The sequence below is a fragment of the Arachis ipaensis genome, chromosome B05 (genome assembly GCF_000816755.2).
Source record: "Arachis ipaensis cultivar K30076 chromosome B05, Araip1.1, whole genome shotgun sequence".
In the NCBI taxonomy this organism is placed as follows: Eukaryota; Viridiplantae; Streptophyta; class Magnoliopsida; order Fabales; family Fabaceae; genus Arachis; species Arachis ipaensis.
In genome coordinates this window covers 108,041,621-108,059,156 of record NC_029789.2, presented here as the reverse complement: position 1 = coordinate 108,059,156, position 17,536 = coordinate 108,041,621, and the positions used below count along the sequence as shown (strand labels likewise).

Here is a 17,536-nt window from a genome sequence, read left to right as displayed (position 1 = left end):
ATTTTTAGAATATTTATTGTCTGTGTACATATATTGAATAAGTTATTTTTAATAAGAATAATTTAAATAATATAAAATAAAAATACATGTTAATAATATTTTATGTTGTAGCACAAACATTTTATTTTTTTGTATTTTTTATGGATTTATCTTTAAAATCTACTTATTCTTCTTCTCTTAATGCATATAGTTTTTCAGTAACATCTATAATAGTAAGATTAAAATTTTTAAAATATGTATTCTATGTGTGTATATATTGAATAAATTAGTTTTAATAAAATTAATTTAAATAGCATAAAGTAAAAATATTTGTTAATCTTTTTTTAACTTACTCATTTTTAATTTTTTAAAATTTGATTGGTTGATTTTTAAACTTTGTCAAATAAACAAATGTACTGACGTGATATCATTAGAAAAGTAAAAATGACTTAAATCTAATGTATAAAGATTTTGATATTAACTTCTTATTATAGATAAATAAATTGACATAACCTGTTATTTACATTTGAATTTATTGTTGAGAAATACAAAAACCATATGAATTTTATATTTCTGATTTAGAAAAATCGTGTGTTTTTTAATTATGAAAATTCTATGGTGTAGATCACCAAATTTATCTGCACATGAGAAAGGCACGTGGAGTGGTTTCATAATGAACGCATGTCAGTCAAATTTTTTGGAATAAAATAAAAAATATTTTATTTTTACAGAAAAATAAATCTCACTTTATTTTTTTGTTCTAACATTTTTTTTGTACTTAGGACAAATTTGCTGTTTCTCACAATGAATTTTTCGTAATACATAAAATTTATCGGATCTCTTGACGAATTTTGAATTACTACCGTCCATAAAATTCTACTGAATCTGGTCAATCACAAAAATTACTAGTATCTCATCATTTTACTTTCTTTGTTTTTTTCCATTTTCAATTTGTTTATATTTTGTATCCTTTTTTGTCAAGATTTATTAATTTTGCATTTTACTTCATTATGATTCTGCATTTTGTATTTTAGGCATAAAAACAAAAAATGTGATGATGAATATAGTGTAGAAATGAGGACTAATTTCACTATTTTGTACAAAAATCATGGAAAATATTCTACAATGAGAACTAAACTCAAGGTAGGTTGAGTCTTTTGCTCTTTTTAGTTTATATAAATTTCTGATTGTTTGCATTTAGTTTGTGTCGATTGAGAGCTTGTTTGATTGATTTGTGTTATTTAATTCTTTTTTTTTCTTTTTTTTTTTTGGGTATAGTTTTCATTATTTTGTTACTTCTTTTGTTATGTGGCTATGCTCTACAACTAAAATTTATTAGTTTTTGCAAAGTTTAATATACAATTGACTTCAAATTTAATTTCATATGAAACTAAATTTGTTGTATGTGTCATTCCTTCTTAAAAAAATATATTTTTTAGCCTTTGTGTTGTTCCTTCTATTCAACAAATTTTGAAATGTATTTTATTTTTATTTTTTTATTTAGAATATTATGAAAATTAGTAGTACCCACAATGAGAATTGCATGATGTGTTTTTCAAGAATAGAGGATTTGGTGATAACAACATACATAAAATTTCTTGTAGAAAGCATCGGCGAAGTATTCCATAATAAGAATTGAACTTAAGGGAGGGTAAATCTCTTGCTCTTTTTAGATTAGTTTGAACTTCTGAATATTTACATTTAGTTTGTGCTGATTGCTGAGCTTGTTTGATTGATTTGTGCTGTTCAATTTTATTGTCTGCAAGAATTTTAAGGTTTTCAATCTCAATTATGAATATCTTTTGTAATGTCTATCAACAGTTTAATAGCCATATGTAGATTTGTTACAAAACTATGAAAAAGAGTAAATTTAGTGAAAGTATAAATACTAATAGAGTAATTAATATTTATTTTGTCGAGGCTGATGCAACAAAAGAGAAAAAGATAAAAGTGTGATTGGCACTTAGCCCATAGTAAAGTTCCAAGCTGCAATCAAATTCACAGTTGAAAAAATGCCTAATAATAGCAGAAATGGCAGAAAGAAGAGAAAACTCTACCCACCAAAAGAATCGAAAGATTGGTGCTTTGAATGCAAGGATGGTGGAGAAGTCATTGTATGCGATCGCATGTTTGTACCCTTTTGTTTTTGAAGGGAGTTAAAACGATTCAGTTGCTTTATTTTTTTTCTTTTTTAATTCATCAATTGTAATAAGCTCCACCAGATATGGTATGGTATGGGTTGACTTTGATTTTTTTTTTTTACTTTTAGAAATTGTGTGAAGGTTTATCATTGTGATTGTGTTCCTGTTACTCCTAAGAAAGACAAATCTTGGGTTTATGGTAAGCCATTTCAGTTTTTTGATATGCAGTAAGTTTTTGTTGGATAGCCAAACGTGATTACTGATTAATCTTTTTTTAAATGGGAATATAAAATAAGACTATAGATACTAAAAAAAGGCTTAATGTCCTATGAGTATGAAATTGTTTATCATGGTTCTGAAAACCAAACCAGACTAATCGGTCGAAATTGGTTTAATCGTGAACCGACACCATTAATGGTCTGATTAACCACGTAAAACTGCAGATAAAAAATTGGTGATGACTCGCTGAACCAACCGAAAACTAGCCAATTGGACCGGACTGGAACTAGCCAGTTTGGATGAAACGATGTGGTTTTTCGATTAAGTTTAAAAAAAAAAAAGAATCACTGAATCACTCGGGCATGGTTCTCACTCCCCTCACTCAAGCAGAATTGCAGAAAGACTGAGTAAAGGCCCCTTTCTCCAACCCTAGCCTTTCTTCGAGTCACTACCACCGTCCATCGTATACAGGGGCTTCTCTCTTCGTACTATCGACATTTCCCAAGTCTCCAACCCCTTCTCTCTTCTTCCACGAGCTCGGCCCATCTGTTGTCTTCATCTGCTCGCTGTTGTTTGGTTGGCATCATCTTCGAAGGTCAGTGGCTCAGTGTTCACTTGTTATTCCATTGTTGATAAGGGGTTATTGGAAGTTTAGGAAGTTTAATAAAAACAAAGCATTAAAGTCCCGATGGAAGGTTGGAAGGGGAATAAGAAAAGAATGACACAAAAGGATACACCCCAAAAGACACAGCGAAAACATAAAGGATTAATAAGGATTTTCCTACTAGTCCTCTAAGAAACCTATTCTTAGTAACCTAGGTCACTGGAAGGGATTACCTACTAGACCTTCAAAGAACCTGTCCTTGACAACCTAGATCAGAGGGATAAAAATTGAAAGAGACTAATACACAGAATTACCTTAGTGTTGGATACTTCAATCTTCTTCATGCAACAAGCGAAGCAAATCACTCACATAACTTAATCACACTAAATAAACGTGCATAAAGCAACTGAAATTTTTATTCATCAAAGTTGTGTAAATTGTCTCACCAAAGGTGTTTAAATAGGCCCTAACAAACTAACTAAAAGATAAGATAAGAAAACTTCATTTAAATCTTCTAAAGATAAGATAATTAATTTAAATAAGATTTTATCTTATTGGATTAAATTTGATTTGATTTAAATTTAAAATCCTAAAGATATGATAACTAATTTAAATTAGATTTTATCTTATTATATTAGATCAGATTTGATTTAAATTTAAAATTCCTAAAAATACTACTAAGGAAATCAGAAGTCAAATCTTTCAACAAACTCTAATAGCAGAACAAATTAAAATAAAAGCCTAATAAATTTGAAAATTAATAGTAATTTATGCCTCCCATTGAATTTGGAAAACATTATTGGGCTTCTTGTTATCCTGACTTAGCCTAATGGGCCTTATGAGTTGTCGCCATTTTAGCACCACTATTTTTTGAGATGGACTCTTGGTCTTCTTGATGTCTAAGACCGACATGGTATAATTCTTCTAGTATTCAAATCTTTGAACGTGACGAGATTACCATTATGTTCTTTAGTTCTAAAAGGACAAAAATGCCCTCATGACCACGTATCATCCTCTTCCTCTTCAAAAAGATTCGTCCTTGAATCTGCATATTTACCAAAAGGAGAAAAATTAGAGATGCTAAACACAGGTGGATTATCATACCTACCAAGGAAGTTATGCTTGCTGGAATTGTCCTTGATAATCCCCAACACTCGATGTTGTTTTACTGCGAATGAGAAGCTCTTCTTCCCTCCAAGAAATTCAAACCAATCTCTGGGTTCAAATACCATGGTTTGATGGCTCTTCTCTATCCACTGAATTGTGGCTATGTCCCTCATGTGTGTAAGTTCAATCTTTCCAACCATACTTTCACTATCTAAAGTAACACCATTACTCAAGGGTAAAAATAAGAACTTCAAAATAGTCAAAGATTGAAACACATTCAAAGATTTACAAGGATAAGAACCAACAGAGTTATAAATATCAGAGTTATGAGGACACTCAATATCTCGTACAGAATTATCCAAAACAGACTTAACATGAAAGATATGCTCATCCAAACAACTAGCATAAATTAGCACAAACTCTTTGGGAAACAACCCAGTAATGTGTGTGGCATCTTTAATATTTTTACTTGCAATTAGAAATATCATCATATTAAATCTATCCACTGAAAAATTACTGATACGTGTACGTTTTCTAACCCTAGGCAACCCAAGTAAAAAATCCATAGAAATATCAATCCAGGTATGAGTAGAAATAAGCAAAGGAATGCACAACATATTTAAGAAAGCTTGAGATTCAACTTTCTTAGATACAATAAAACCAGAATAAATTCTATCTATACTCCTACGTTTATGAGGCCAATAAAAATATATAGATAACATATCTGAGATTCTTTTTATTCTACTATGGCACTTTAAATCAATATCTTCACAAGCAACAGATATAGAACAAAAATAAGATTTAGTTGCATAAAAATTCTTCACATAATCAAATACTAAGAATTTAGGAGTAAGAGTTGTGATTAAATCATACCTCATGGACAATTCATTAGCAATCAAGTTCTCATTACCTTGTCCAAAGTCTGCAATTAGTTGTCTTTCTTCCTTTTCTTTCATATTAATGCCTCCATAATTGATCAATGAATCTACAAAACCTTGAAAAGTTGACATAAAAACACTAGGAATTTCATGGTTAGATATATGAGAAATTAAAGAATCTTTGGAATTCAATGATAATAATGTACTCTTGTCTAAGTGATGCACCACTATTTCGTGGTACATTTTGTGCTTAATTGAGTGGATTTTATCCACTATTCTCACACTTATTCATAGAATTCGCATGGTTTACATTTTCCTTCCTAATTTTGTGCTATGATTGAAAACATGCTTCTTTGGCCTTAAATTTGCTATGTTTAATCCTCTCTTATTACCATTCGATGACTTGATATGTGTGTTAAGTGATTTCAGGGTTTATAGGACAGGAATGACTTAGAGGATGGAAAGGAAGCATGTAAAAATGGAAGGAATACAAGAAATTAAAGAAATTGCTAAGTTGTCAACCCTGACCTCTTCGTACTAAATCGACCATAACTTGAGCTACAGAGGTCCGAATGAGACAGTTCTAGTTGCGTTGGAAAGCTAGCATCTGGGGCTTCAAAATGATATGCAATTTGTCATAGTTGCCATGCTGTTAGGTGACGTGCACGCGTGCATGACGCGTACGCGTGACCTTGCGGAAGTTCAGCAATGCGTACGCGTGACGTGCGCCACGTGCAGAAATTGTAGAAAATGCTGGGGGCGATTTTGGGCTGGTTTTGGACCCAGTTTTCGTCCCAAAAAACACATATTAGAGGCTGCAGAGTGAGAGAATCATGCATTCATTCATACAACATTCATTCACATAATTTTAGGTTTTAGATGTAGTTTTCTAGAGAGAGAGGCTCTCTCCTCTCTCTGGGTTTTAGGGTCCCTTTTAGTTCTTCTCAATTTCAAATTTCTATCTTAGTTTAATTTAGTTTAGTTTTCTCTTCTACTTTTATTTATTCTAGCTTTCTAGTTTATTTATTTCTCTTATTGATTCGTTTATTTTACAATTTAGTTTATGAATTCTCATGTTAGATTTGATTTTCTATTTAATGCAATTTGAGGTATTTCATATTTATGATTACTTTCTTCAATTTATGTTATTGATTGTTTCAATTGGTTGTTTGGATTTTATTATCTCTTATTGTTATTCTATGCTTTTATGTTGTGCCTTCCAAGTATTTGATAAAATGCTTGGTTGGATTTTAAATTAGCTTTTTATGTTCTTAGCTTAGATTGAGTAATTGGAGACTCTTGAGTTATCAAACTCCCTTGTCGATTGATAATTGAAAGTTGCTAGTTGATTTGGATCCCTCTAAAGCTAGTCTTTCCTTAGGAGTTGGCTAGGACTTGAGGAATCAAATTAATTTATCCACTTGACTTTCCTTCATAGTTAGAGGTTAACTAAGTGGGAGCAATGGACAATTGATGTCACAATTGATAAGGATAGCTAGGATAGGACTTCTAGTTCTCATACCTTGCCAAGAGTTTTCTTAATTATTAGTTTATTTTCTTATCATTTACATTCCTTGTTCAACCTTTCAAAAACCCAAAAAGATAGAATCTCATAACCAATTATAAGTAACACACCTCCATGCAATTCCTTGAGAGATGACCCGGGGTTTAAATACTTCGGTTTAATTTTATTGGGTTTGTTTTAGTGACAACTAAATTTTTTATATGAAAGGATTATTGTTGGTTTAGAATTCATTGAGGAATTCTAAACTGTCAAGAATCCGTTCATCACTAAGCTAGAACTTTCTAGATCTCTCTCACAAGTATGCTTATTGCTCTCAGTGTCTTTGTCGCTCATTGACTCCTCTCTCTCACTATTCTCATCTTTTCTCTCAAAACTCTCGCTTTCAATTAAACATTGATCATTTTCACTCAAACACTCACTCTCTTTCTCTATTTCTTTTCTCTCTTGATTTGTAAATTCCTCACATCCTAATGACCCACTTGAGAAATTCTGCACTTTTGGATTCTCCAAGTACACATCACCCTCTACAGCATACTCAATAAATTCTTCTGTCACTGGCTTAGAAGAAGAATGAGAGATACGCTTAGGAAAACTTGTCTTCTTATGTCGATCCATAATATTTTTCTTCATCTGCTCCAACTCAATTGCAACATTGACTAAATCCTCCATGGTTGTGCAATGGTAAAGTTTGACATTATCTACAATGTCTTTATTTAGTCCAATAAGAAAGCATCTCAAGAACATCAGGACACTTTGTAATATTAGCCTTGGTTCCAAAAGACATCAACTCATTGAGGTACTCCATTACTAATTTGGAACCTTATTTCAACTTATGAAGTTATTCAAGAAACTCATTGTGGAATGATAATGGCACAAATCGATTCCTCGTGATTTTCTTCATCTTCTCCCAAGATTGAATTGGTCATTTTTCAATCCGTCTTCTATTTTTGTCTAACTCAGTCCACCAGACAAGGGCATAATATAGAATTCTACAGTCACTAGTCTTACCTTTTTCACCTCAGAGTAGTTGTGACATTGAAATATGAGCTCCATCTTCCATTCCCATTCCAGGTAAGCCTCAGGGTCACTTTTACCCTTAAATTCTGGGATGCGCATTATGATAGCATTGATCTTACTATCAACATCTTCCTGTTGTCTATGACGCCGGGATCTGGGTGTAGCCTCTTTCGCATACTCCACAGAATGATTATGAATAGATTCTCGGGACCGCAGTTGTCGACTAGAGGATAAAGAATTAAGTCTTGAAGCCATGTCATTAAGACATTATTCAATCCTTTCTAGTACGCCATTGATTGCGTTGATGCGGAAAGTCAGTTATGGATCGGGGGTCACTTTATCATTAGCTATCACTGAAGAACCTATGAAAGAAAAGACCTCACATCACTCTTCTCACGTATATCATTCAGAGTAGGACACTTTACACTCAATATGTGACTTTTATCCTCTGTTAAGCGTACTACTCTTGCTTTTTTTCACTCTTGGATTGTTTTAATAAGTTGCAATTCAGAAAATAAAAAATTGAGACACCAAACTAAGATAATCTGAATGATAGAGATATTCAACTTGACAAGAAGATAACCAAAGTATGTAACAAAGGAAGAAAAAGAATAAGCAATACTAAGATGACAGAAACTAGAAAAATTGAATCCTAATTAGAACCCAAAGAAAATTTGGAAAGGTAAAACATCACTGAAAAAATTGATGTTTTTTTTTGTGTAGCAGATGCTGGCGTAATTGTATAACCAAAATTTAAAGATGAATTTTTGTTTTTTTTTTTACTTTTTTAAGTCTTTTTTTTACGTTTTTTTATAGACCTTGACTTTAAGATATAATAATTGCAGAAATGCAAAAATAAATAAGAAAATTCGTTTTCTTTTTGGACTTTGAAGTAAATTTATAGAAATTAAAGAGAAAAATAAAGATATTAAACAAGACCCATAGAATGTGTAGATAAATAAGAATTTACCTACGACCTGTAATTTATACTAGATGATAAGGGGTTATTGAGGGTTTAGGGAGTTTAATAAAGACGAAGCATTAAAGTCCCAGCAGAAAGGTTGGAACGAGAATAAGAAAAGAATGACACAAAAGGACATACCCCAAAAGATACAGCGGAAACATAAAGGATAGATAAGGGTTTTTCTATTAGACCTCTAAGAAACCTGTTCTTAGCAACTTAGGTCACCAGAAGGAATTCCCTACTAGACCTTCAAAGAACCTGTCCTTGACAACCTAGATTAAAGGGATGAAAATTGAAAGAGACTAACACACAGAATTCCCTTAGTGTTGGATCCTTCAATCTTCTTCATGCAATAGGTGAAGCAAATCACTCACTTCATTTAATCACACTAAAAAAATGTGCATAAAGTAACTGAAAATTTTATTCATCAAAGTTGTGTAAATTATCTCACCAAAGGTGTTTAAATAGGCCCCTAACAAACTAACTAAAAGATAATATAAGATAACTTAATTTAAATCTTATAAAGATAAGATAACTAATTTAAATCAGATTTGATCTTATTGGATTATATCAGATTTGATTTAAATTTAAAATCCTAAAGATATGATGACTAATTTAAATTAGATTTGATCTTTTTAGATTAGATCAGATTTGATTTCAATTTAAAATCCTTAAAAATACTACTAAGCAAATCAGAAGTAAGTCAAATCTTCCAACAAACTCTAACAGTAGAACAAATCAAAATAAAGGCCTAATAAATTCAAAAATTAATAGTAATTTATGCCTCCCACTGAATTTGAAAAGTATTATTGGGCTTCTTTTTATCTTGACTTAGCCCAGTGGGCCTTATGAGTTGTCGCCATTTCAGCACCACTGTTTTTTGAGACGGACTCTTAGTCTTCTTGATGTCTAAGACTGGCATGGTATAATTCTTCTAGTATTAAAATCTTTGAACATGACAAGATTACCATTCTATCCCATAGCTCTAAAAGGACAAAAATACTCTCCTGACCACGTATCACTTGTTCTTTATTTTTTTGTTTTTATGTTTTATTTCTGTCTTTTTGAATCGTTGAATGACTATTATAGATGTTTTGTATTCTTAATTTTTATTGAACAATTATTGATTATTAATTAGCTTTGGTTCTGCTGTGCTAATGTTTTGTGTGTTGTGATTTTAATTTATTGATTATTGATTATTGAATGTCATGTGATTACTAATTAGTGATGTGCTGGTGGTTTTTTTGTGTTATGTTTTACTGTGTTGTGATTTAATTATACTTAGATTATAACTGTCTTGATTATTTATTGATTTCAGTTGTTGATAATAATATCAACCGAGAAGCATTTTATGATGATAATACATCTGTGGATAATAATTTAGCGGCTAATCCTCCACTATGCTCTTGATTATTTCTACAAGGGGTTGTGGTGGTGAGAAGAGGGTTGGATGACATTTTTATCTGGTAGTGTGAAGAGGAGAGGGTGAGAGAGAGGGGGTGAGGATTATGCCAAGAGCATTTTGGTATTCCAAAAAAAAATTAAATTAGAGAAGGATAGTGAGAGTAGGAATCCCAGTTCTTAACCGACGAAAATTCGCTTATTAATTTAGAAAGGCTTGTCACAAAATTAGAATAAAAATAGTGAGAGTAGGAATCCCATGTCGTCTCCCAACGAGTTGATAAAAGAGTGCTATTTTATTAGTCAGGAATTTTTCGAGAATTTTTAAGAGTTGGAGAACAGAAAATTAAATGATTGTAATTTAAGGCAATAAAAATTAACAAGAGAATTTATATAATCAAATAAAAGCCTTGACCGGGAGAAGATTAATTGGAAGTTCTATCCTTGTTGGATTTTCCCAAGTGTAATAGTAAAAGGTTATTGTTCTACTTAGTTATCCTTTACTGAATAAAGGAGAGTCAAGCAACTAACTAACCAACTCTGAATCCCAAGTCCTAATCCTCTCCTAAGGAAGGATTAGAGTCAGAGACCAGAAAGTTAGCTAACAACTTCCAATCAAAATTAATACTTGAGTCTTCCAACTCAAGGGTTTCCTTTTAAAGGGAATAAAAAGAAGACATGATAAAGTAAATAATAACTGAAAATTAATTAAAGGTAAAAATAGTACTTTGCATTAATAAATTCCAAAATCATAAACATACTTATCTGAACAGGGTTAATGGGCAATTAAAAGAGTAAAGAAATAAGAAAACAAACTAGAATAGCAACTTCAACGGATGTAGTGACTCTTCTCAATATCCAAAGCAAAAGCATTAAACTAAAAATCTATGAATGTAAAGAAAACCTAGAGGAAGTGTGATTTCTCTCTAAGATTCCAATCTAAAACTAAAAACTATGCGAATGAGAATGTCTTGAGTCTCTGCTTGTCCCCTGGCTCTAGTCTGTGTTTCTGGACCGGAAACTGGGTCCAAACTCGGACCAAAATCGCCCTAGCATTTTCTGCGAATTCTGCAGGTAGCGCATGTCACGCGTACGCGTGAGCCATGCGTGCACGTCGCTGCTCGCTGGTTGTCTCCTTTATTTCTTGTGCTTCTTCTATTTTTGCAAGCTTCCTCTCCATCCTGTAAGCCATTCCTGCCCTAATAAGCCTGAAAACACTTAACGCACAGATCACGGCATCGAATGAAAAAAAAAAGAGAAATTAAAATACACAATTTAAAGGCTTAGGAAGCAAGATTTCAATTATGGAACAAAACTAGGAAGGAATTGTAAAATCATGTAATCTGTATGAATAAGTGTGTAAAGACTTGATAAAACTACTCAATTGAGCACAAGATAAACCATAAAATAGTGGTTTATCAGAATTGTACATGTCTAATGATGTGTCTTTTGATATAATGATTTGTTAAACTGTGACTTTTCTGTATCAGTCTAGCTACATTGAGCAGCATTATATTGGACTATCATTTGGTTTCAACTTTCAAGTTTTCTTCAATAGGATTTAGTTGAGTGAATTACATGATGCTACACATCCTGATGTCAATTTTAGCAGTATTTGATGGTTTTAGGTAGCACCATTTTGATCTTAACTTTTATTTTAATCATTCCTGTTTAGGCTTCTATAGTGTAGTAGAATATAATTACCTTATTTATTTATTTATCTTTTGAATACATGGTGTGATTTTGAACTTTTCAAGTGTAATTTGGAATTAAGAGAGCATTGTGTATTTTAGTATTTATGTTAAGGCAATATAGTAACTGTAGGAAAAATAGTGGAGCTTGTTCTTAAGTTTCGATTAGTAACAAACTAAATGATAAATTGATAATCATAAGGGTATATACTTTTTTAGGTATCAATAGGCCTTATTCTTTTGAATATAGAAAATTATTTTGTCCTATTTTTATTTTAGTGTTTCTTTATAATTTATTTATTATCTATTATAAATAGTTATTTTGGTTGAATCACAGTTGAACCGATTAGATTAGTGAACTAATAAATTGTTCGATGACTAGTCTGATTTTTAGAACCTTGTTGTTTACCCCTCGTTTTTATCTGATAATGTTTATTTGTAAAATATGCTTCATTTCATTCTTCTTGTAGTATGTTAGTACTTTCTAAATTTTTATTGTTTGACTTCATAATTGTCCATCTGTGTTATTTTAGAAATTCTGGAATATATTATACATATTATAAATCAGTAAGTAGCATTTAGTCTTCCCCCACCCCTCCTCTTGTTGACCTTTATTCTAAAAAGGATTTCAATTCACTAACTAGGAAAAACTTTCTTGTAAAAAGTATCGAAAAAATATTCCACAAGGAGAACTGAACACATGAGAGGGTGAGTCTCTTGCTTTTTCTAGATTGCTTTAAACTTTTAATTGTTTGCATTTTGTTTTCTTTAAACTTATGACTATTTAGACTTGCCACATTGCCTATAATATAATTTGTTAAGCCAACAGGATTGATAATATAGCAATCTGTATCACTAGTTATTGTAGAATATGTATATGAAAACTAATTTTGTATTTTGTTTTGTGATTTTACTAAGATTTGGACTTCTTATCAGCTTTTGTATGATATAAATGGCTTTCTAGAAAAGAACAGAGATTTTAAGTGCACGTTTTTTTTTATCATGATTTGGCTATTCTTTTTCTATGTGTATAAGATATGAATAACCGGTGCTTGGCTGTTCAAGAAGAATCTACAAGTTCAAAGAAAAACATATTATTTCTCCTGGCTCGTCATCTCGAAGGTCAAAATTCAGAACCCACAAAACAAGCTGTAATAATTGTAAAATTCGAATAATTAATAAATAATTAACTCACAAATTAATATTTATTTAAGAAAATAAAAAAAATTAAATTTTATAGTTTAATGTAATAGAGTTACTTAAAACAAGAATTTTGACACTAATTTTAAAAAATTTGGTTCAAGATTAGGTCAAACGGACCGAACCGGTAGAATCGAGCCCAAACCAAACCCGGGAGCCCAACTCACTCACTTAAACAAATGAGCTCAGGTCATTTCTCTCTCCTCATTCATGCAAACACGCTGAACAAGTTCAGCAAGGGGGAAGAACACCTTCCAAAACACAAAACCCTCACTTGATCTTCAATTTTAAACAACTTTTGGTCTGGAGCTCTGAGTGCCGCACCGTTTGTGGCCACGCGACCGCAGCATCGAGTTCTACAAAACTCAGTATATAATAAGGTGAGGAAACCACATTCCCATTTTCTATTCTCTATTCTCCAATTCAAAAATTTAGTATTTGGGGGTTTTGAGATTTTGATGTTTTGATGTGTTTAGGATCAATCTAACTTGAGAAGATTGTTGGATTGTGATCCTATAATATTTGGAAAAGGTAAGAACCCTAACCCTTTTATGAATTTTTGAGATCTTGAGTTTAGGGATTAATTATAGTGATATATGTGGGTTAGATTGTATATTGCTGGTGTAAAAATCAAATTGGAGGTCGAACTGGTGAAATTGGAACTCATTTGAGGAAATGGAAGCTTGAGATCAATTTCGGAAGCTAGGTTCATTGGTGAGGGGCTGAGGTTGATAGCTTGTGGTGCAGGGAACCCTTGAGGTGTTCCGAGTTTATCGGGAAATCACCCAAGGTATGGTTTCAGTTTGTCGTATCTAAAATATAATGTGTCATGAAAACTTAGGCTAGTGACTGTAAGGTAGAAATCGAATTGTTGATGTTGTTGATTGGTTGAGATGGATTATTAGGTATATGGTTAATGGTTTTGGAGGTTGTGATTGATGCTCTTATTAATGATATATGTAATTTGTCTATGATGTTGATTGATATGCATAATGGTTAATGAATTTGAATATCATTGAACTTGAAATACTGAGTTGAGATTGATGAAAGTGGAGGATTGGTAAGTTGTGAGATGAATGAGGAGGTTGAAAATATGAGTCGGGAGTGTTTGATGCTGATATGGTAAGGTTTGGGTTGGTTTTTAAAATGTTTAGAATTGGTATGTTTTTTAAAGTGGAGGTTTGTAAAGTTTAATGAAAACTATGATTTTGAACAACTTTGGCGGAGCATAACTTGGCCTCCGGACCTTTGATTTTTGTCAAATATGTCTAGAAAAAAGATTTGGTCCGAGAGGTTTACACCGCTCGAAGAACGGAGGAAAAATGTTTTAAAACAAGAAAGTTATGTGCGATCAAAGTTTGGTGTGCAAAACAGGGATTCTGGACTTAGCAGCTTTTTGAAACTCCTGCTATGCACGCGTACGCGAGGAACACACGCGACGCAGCCATTGGACACTGTCCAAAGAGCTTGTGTACGCGAGATGTGTGTCGCATATGCGAGAGGTACAAATCTTACAAGGACGCGTACACGAAAGGTGACACGCGACGCGAGAATACGCTACGGGTTGCGCTCCTCGCGTATGCGAGCAGGGGGTCACGTACGCGAGCCCCTGTTTTTCCAAAACCTTGATTTTTTATTTTTAATGCTTTCTCCAACTTTCAAAACCCAAAGTCTGGTAGGTGAATTTTGGGTAATGAAGTACAATGAGGGTTGTGAGGAAGGTAACTTATTGATGAAGAAAGAGGTGAATTAATGATGATAATGGCGGAAGTGCTGTTTATGTTATGAGTCGGATGACTATATTGATAATGAATTATGGCTGATTATGAATACATGATTATTGATTGATTATATGATTGTTGCACTTCCAAATATCTGAGATACGAGTTTTCCTGGGTGAAAGTAGTGGCTTGCCACCACGTGCTCCAGGTTGAGACTCGATACTCTGCTGATCCTATGTCGTAAGTGTGGCCGGACACTTAGACCTCTTCGGTGAGCTTGCCCCGTGGATATACAACAATGTGTGTTATATGATTATGAATGTTTATGAATTGAGGTTTGGAGATGCGAGACAAAGGCAAAGTCCAATGGTTAGCTACCAGGACTTGTCGGGTTGGCTATATAACCGACAGATGAGACTTATCAGTCATAAGACAGGCATGCATCATATGCATCTATATATATGTATTTACTTGGTATGTTTTGTTTGGAATGCCTAATTGATTGCATAAACTACTTGCTACCTGTTTATCTCTTGTACCTGAATCCTAATTGGGATTTCCTTGCATGTAATAATTGTGTTTGAAAAAAATGATTCTAGTTAGTTGCCTAATTTATTTTTGGTTTAGTTATATTATAAGATTAAATTATATGTCAAAAGTTCTAGGATCGCCTTCGGCTTTCTCGAGACATTATATGTTAGAGATGTGGGCACTGTTACCATGCCTGAGAACCTCTGGTTCTCATCCCATACATATTTTGTGGTTTTCATATGCAGGACGTGAGACACCTCGCTGAGGCATGCTGGAAGCTTCTCACAGCGAAGACTTTTGTATTTTGGGACTTATTTTTGGCTTATGTAGATACTTATTATCTCCACCCCTTATGTATATGATGCTTGTCCCTCTTAGAGGTTGATTTGGAGAAAACAGGTTTTGTAAACTATATTTTGGGTCTTTTGGGTTCCTTTTGAATGTATGTATATATGTATATATATGCTTTGGCCGGTTATAACTTCGCGAGCTAAGTCAGAAGCTTAGTTATCTGTATCTTGGAACTCTCCTCTTATGTTAGATATAATTAAGTGTTGCTTTATTCTTATCCTCCTCGGTTTACGTTTACCGCTAACGTTGACGTGAGTGTTGCGCTTTATCGTTTAACGCTTTTGTTTTAATTTTCCTTCAAAGGCTCCTAGATATAAATCTTTTTCAATTATATATATATAATTTTACTTTTAGATGTCGTAATACCTCACCACCTCTATTTTATGACTTAAGCATAAGACTCTGTGTGGTAGGGTGTTACAATAATGTTATCGTGAATATGTGTTCCTTGATGTCATGTTCTTTTTTTTTTATTCTTTTGCAGTGTGTGTTCAATATGTTTTGGATGAGTTGGATGAGGGCTATGATGATGACGAGGATGAAGATGACAAAAGATTATAGCTGATTTTTTAGGATGGTTGAACATGATGTATCAATACACTTGTGTTTATGTTTTGAATTGACTTTGTTGTTTTTAGTACTTTTCTTTTAGTTTGATAACATGATGAACTTGTTTATTTTTTGAAATACTATTAATGTTCTAATACAAGTTTGATTTCAACTGAAAATTAGATGAAAGTTTGTCTTGATTAAATTTATATTTATTTTGTATGGAAACAGGTTTATTTTGTGTTAGAAAAATCTAAAAAAAAAATATCTAAAACAATTTTTTTTAATTTGATAAGAATATAGCCACGCTTTAAAAGCATGGTAATAAGTTTATATAGGCACACGAATTAAGAAGTATGGCCATAGTTCAAATTTAAATACGTTTAAGAAAGTGTAGTTGTATGTCCATCAGAAAACATGTTTAGAAAACGTTACTATAGGATTATACATAAAGCTACACTTTTAAAGTGTGGCAATAGTTAATGGTGAGGCAACAAAGTAAACATGGGCATAGCTCAATAAAAGCGTGCCAATAGAAAAACCGACACACTCACATATGTGACCCTTGCAATGTGGCGGTAGCTAAAAAATCGTAGCCACAAGCTGTGGCTATATTTTTTTCTCACTTTTTGACACATTTAAAGTGTGACAAAAGCTTATTTTTTTTGTAATGTGAAAATTAAATTACAATTTCATATAACTGCTTAGAATTTGTTTGCAAACTCTTAAAATATATTAGTACAAATTTATTTGTGTATTTCAGTTAAGCTATCTCTATTTCAAGTGGTGCAAAAATTATTTGTTCGTGGTTTAAACGCTTAAAGTTTATTTATAAGTTCATAGACAATTAAAGTATGTTTCCTTTGGCAGAAAATTTATTATTGATTTTATTATTCAATTCGTCATCTGTTTGAGTATTATTAACTAATAGTTTTGGGTTGATGGGTTAGATTTGGTCGTTTGGGTTGGAATTGCGGTGATTTGGGCGACGGGAATAGGGTGGGGTTAGCGTGTTGGGAGATCTGTTTTAAAAATTTTGTAATTATCATTTCTCTCGAGAGTAAATTTGTCATGAAATTAAAATTCTTAGGAGAATGACCATCTTAAAATTTATTAAATGTGAAGAAAAATTTTGAAAATAAAAGATATCGAAGAAGATTTTGATTTTAGGCAAAAGTATTGAGTACCGATACTTTACTATTATTATTATTGTCCTTGTAGTATAATATCCAATACGTATAATCGCTAGTGAAAATGAAAAAAAAATGAAATATACAAAGCTTAAAAGGTCACACTTGTAACTTTGTAAGAGAAGCAGCTACTGATGGGGGCTAAGAATCCTGTGTTTCTGGTTTAATATCTTCACCTGCTTGAGGTGTATGGATGCGACTCCTGAGGTCCTCAAACGCCTTCATGCTCTCTGCATCGAAGCCACCTGCAAACTGAAATAGAGTTTCCCCACCACTGTTATTTTCTGGTTTTCAATTTATTCTGTTTTCAATCGATAATATTGAATAATTTTTTTAGCCAAAAGTAATAAGTACGATAATCAGAACATGTTTATTTTTATCCTGTAAATTAAACAGAAGTTTATTAGATTTTTTTTTTAAAATTTGACACCTATTTAAACGAAAAATGTGTATGTAATAAAAAAGATG

At 32.3% G+C, this 17,536-nt stretch overlaps 1 protein-coding gene across 3 annotated transcripts in view; it reads right to left on the bottom strand.

Annotated features, from left to right (window-relative positions):
• Positions 17,058-17,536, bottom strand: part of LOC107643790 (protein CHUP1, chloroplastic) — a 5,769-nt gene continuing 5,290 nt past the window's right edge. For 2 of the 3 annotated variants that reach the window (XM_016347532.2, XM_016347533.2), the window contains exon 9: positions 17,058-17,320. In XM_016347532.2, the coding sequence (XP_016203018.1) occupies positions 17,210-17,320 (111 nt within the window). In that variant the 3' untranslated portion in view covers positions 17,058-17,209. Of the gene's footprint in view, positions 17,356-17,425; positions 17,450-17,536 lie in introns of all 3 variants that reach the window. The other variant, XM_016347536.2, reaches the window with a different exon arrangement.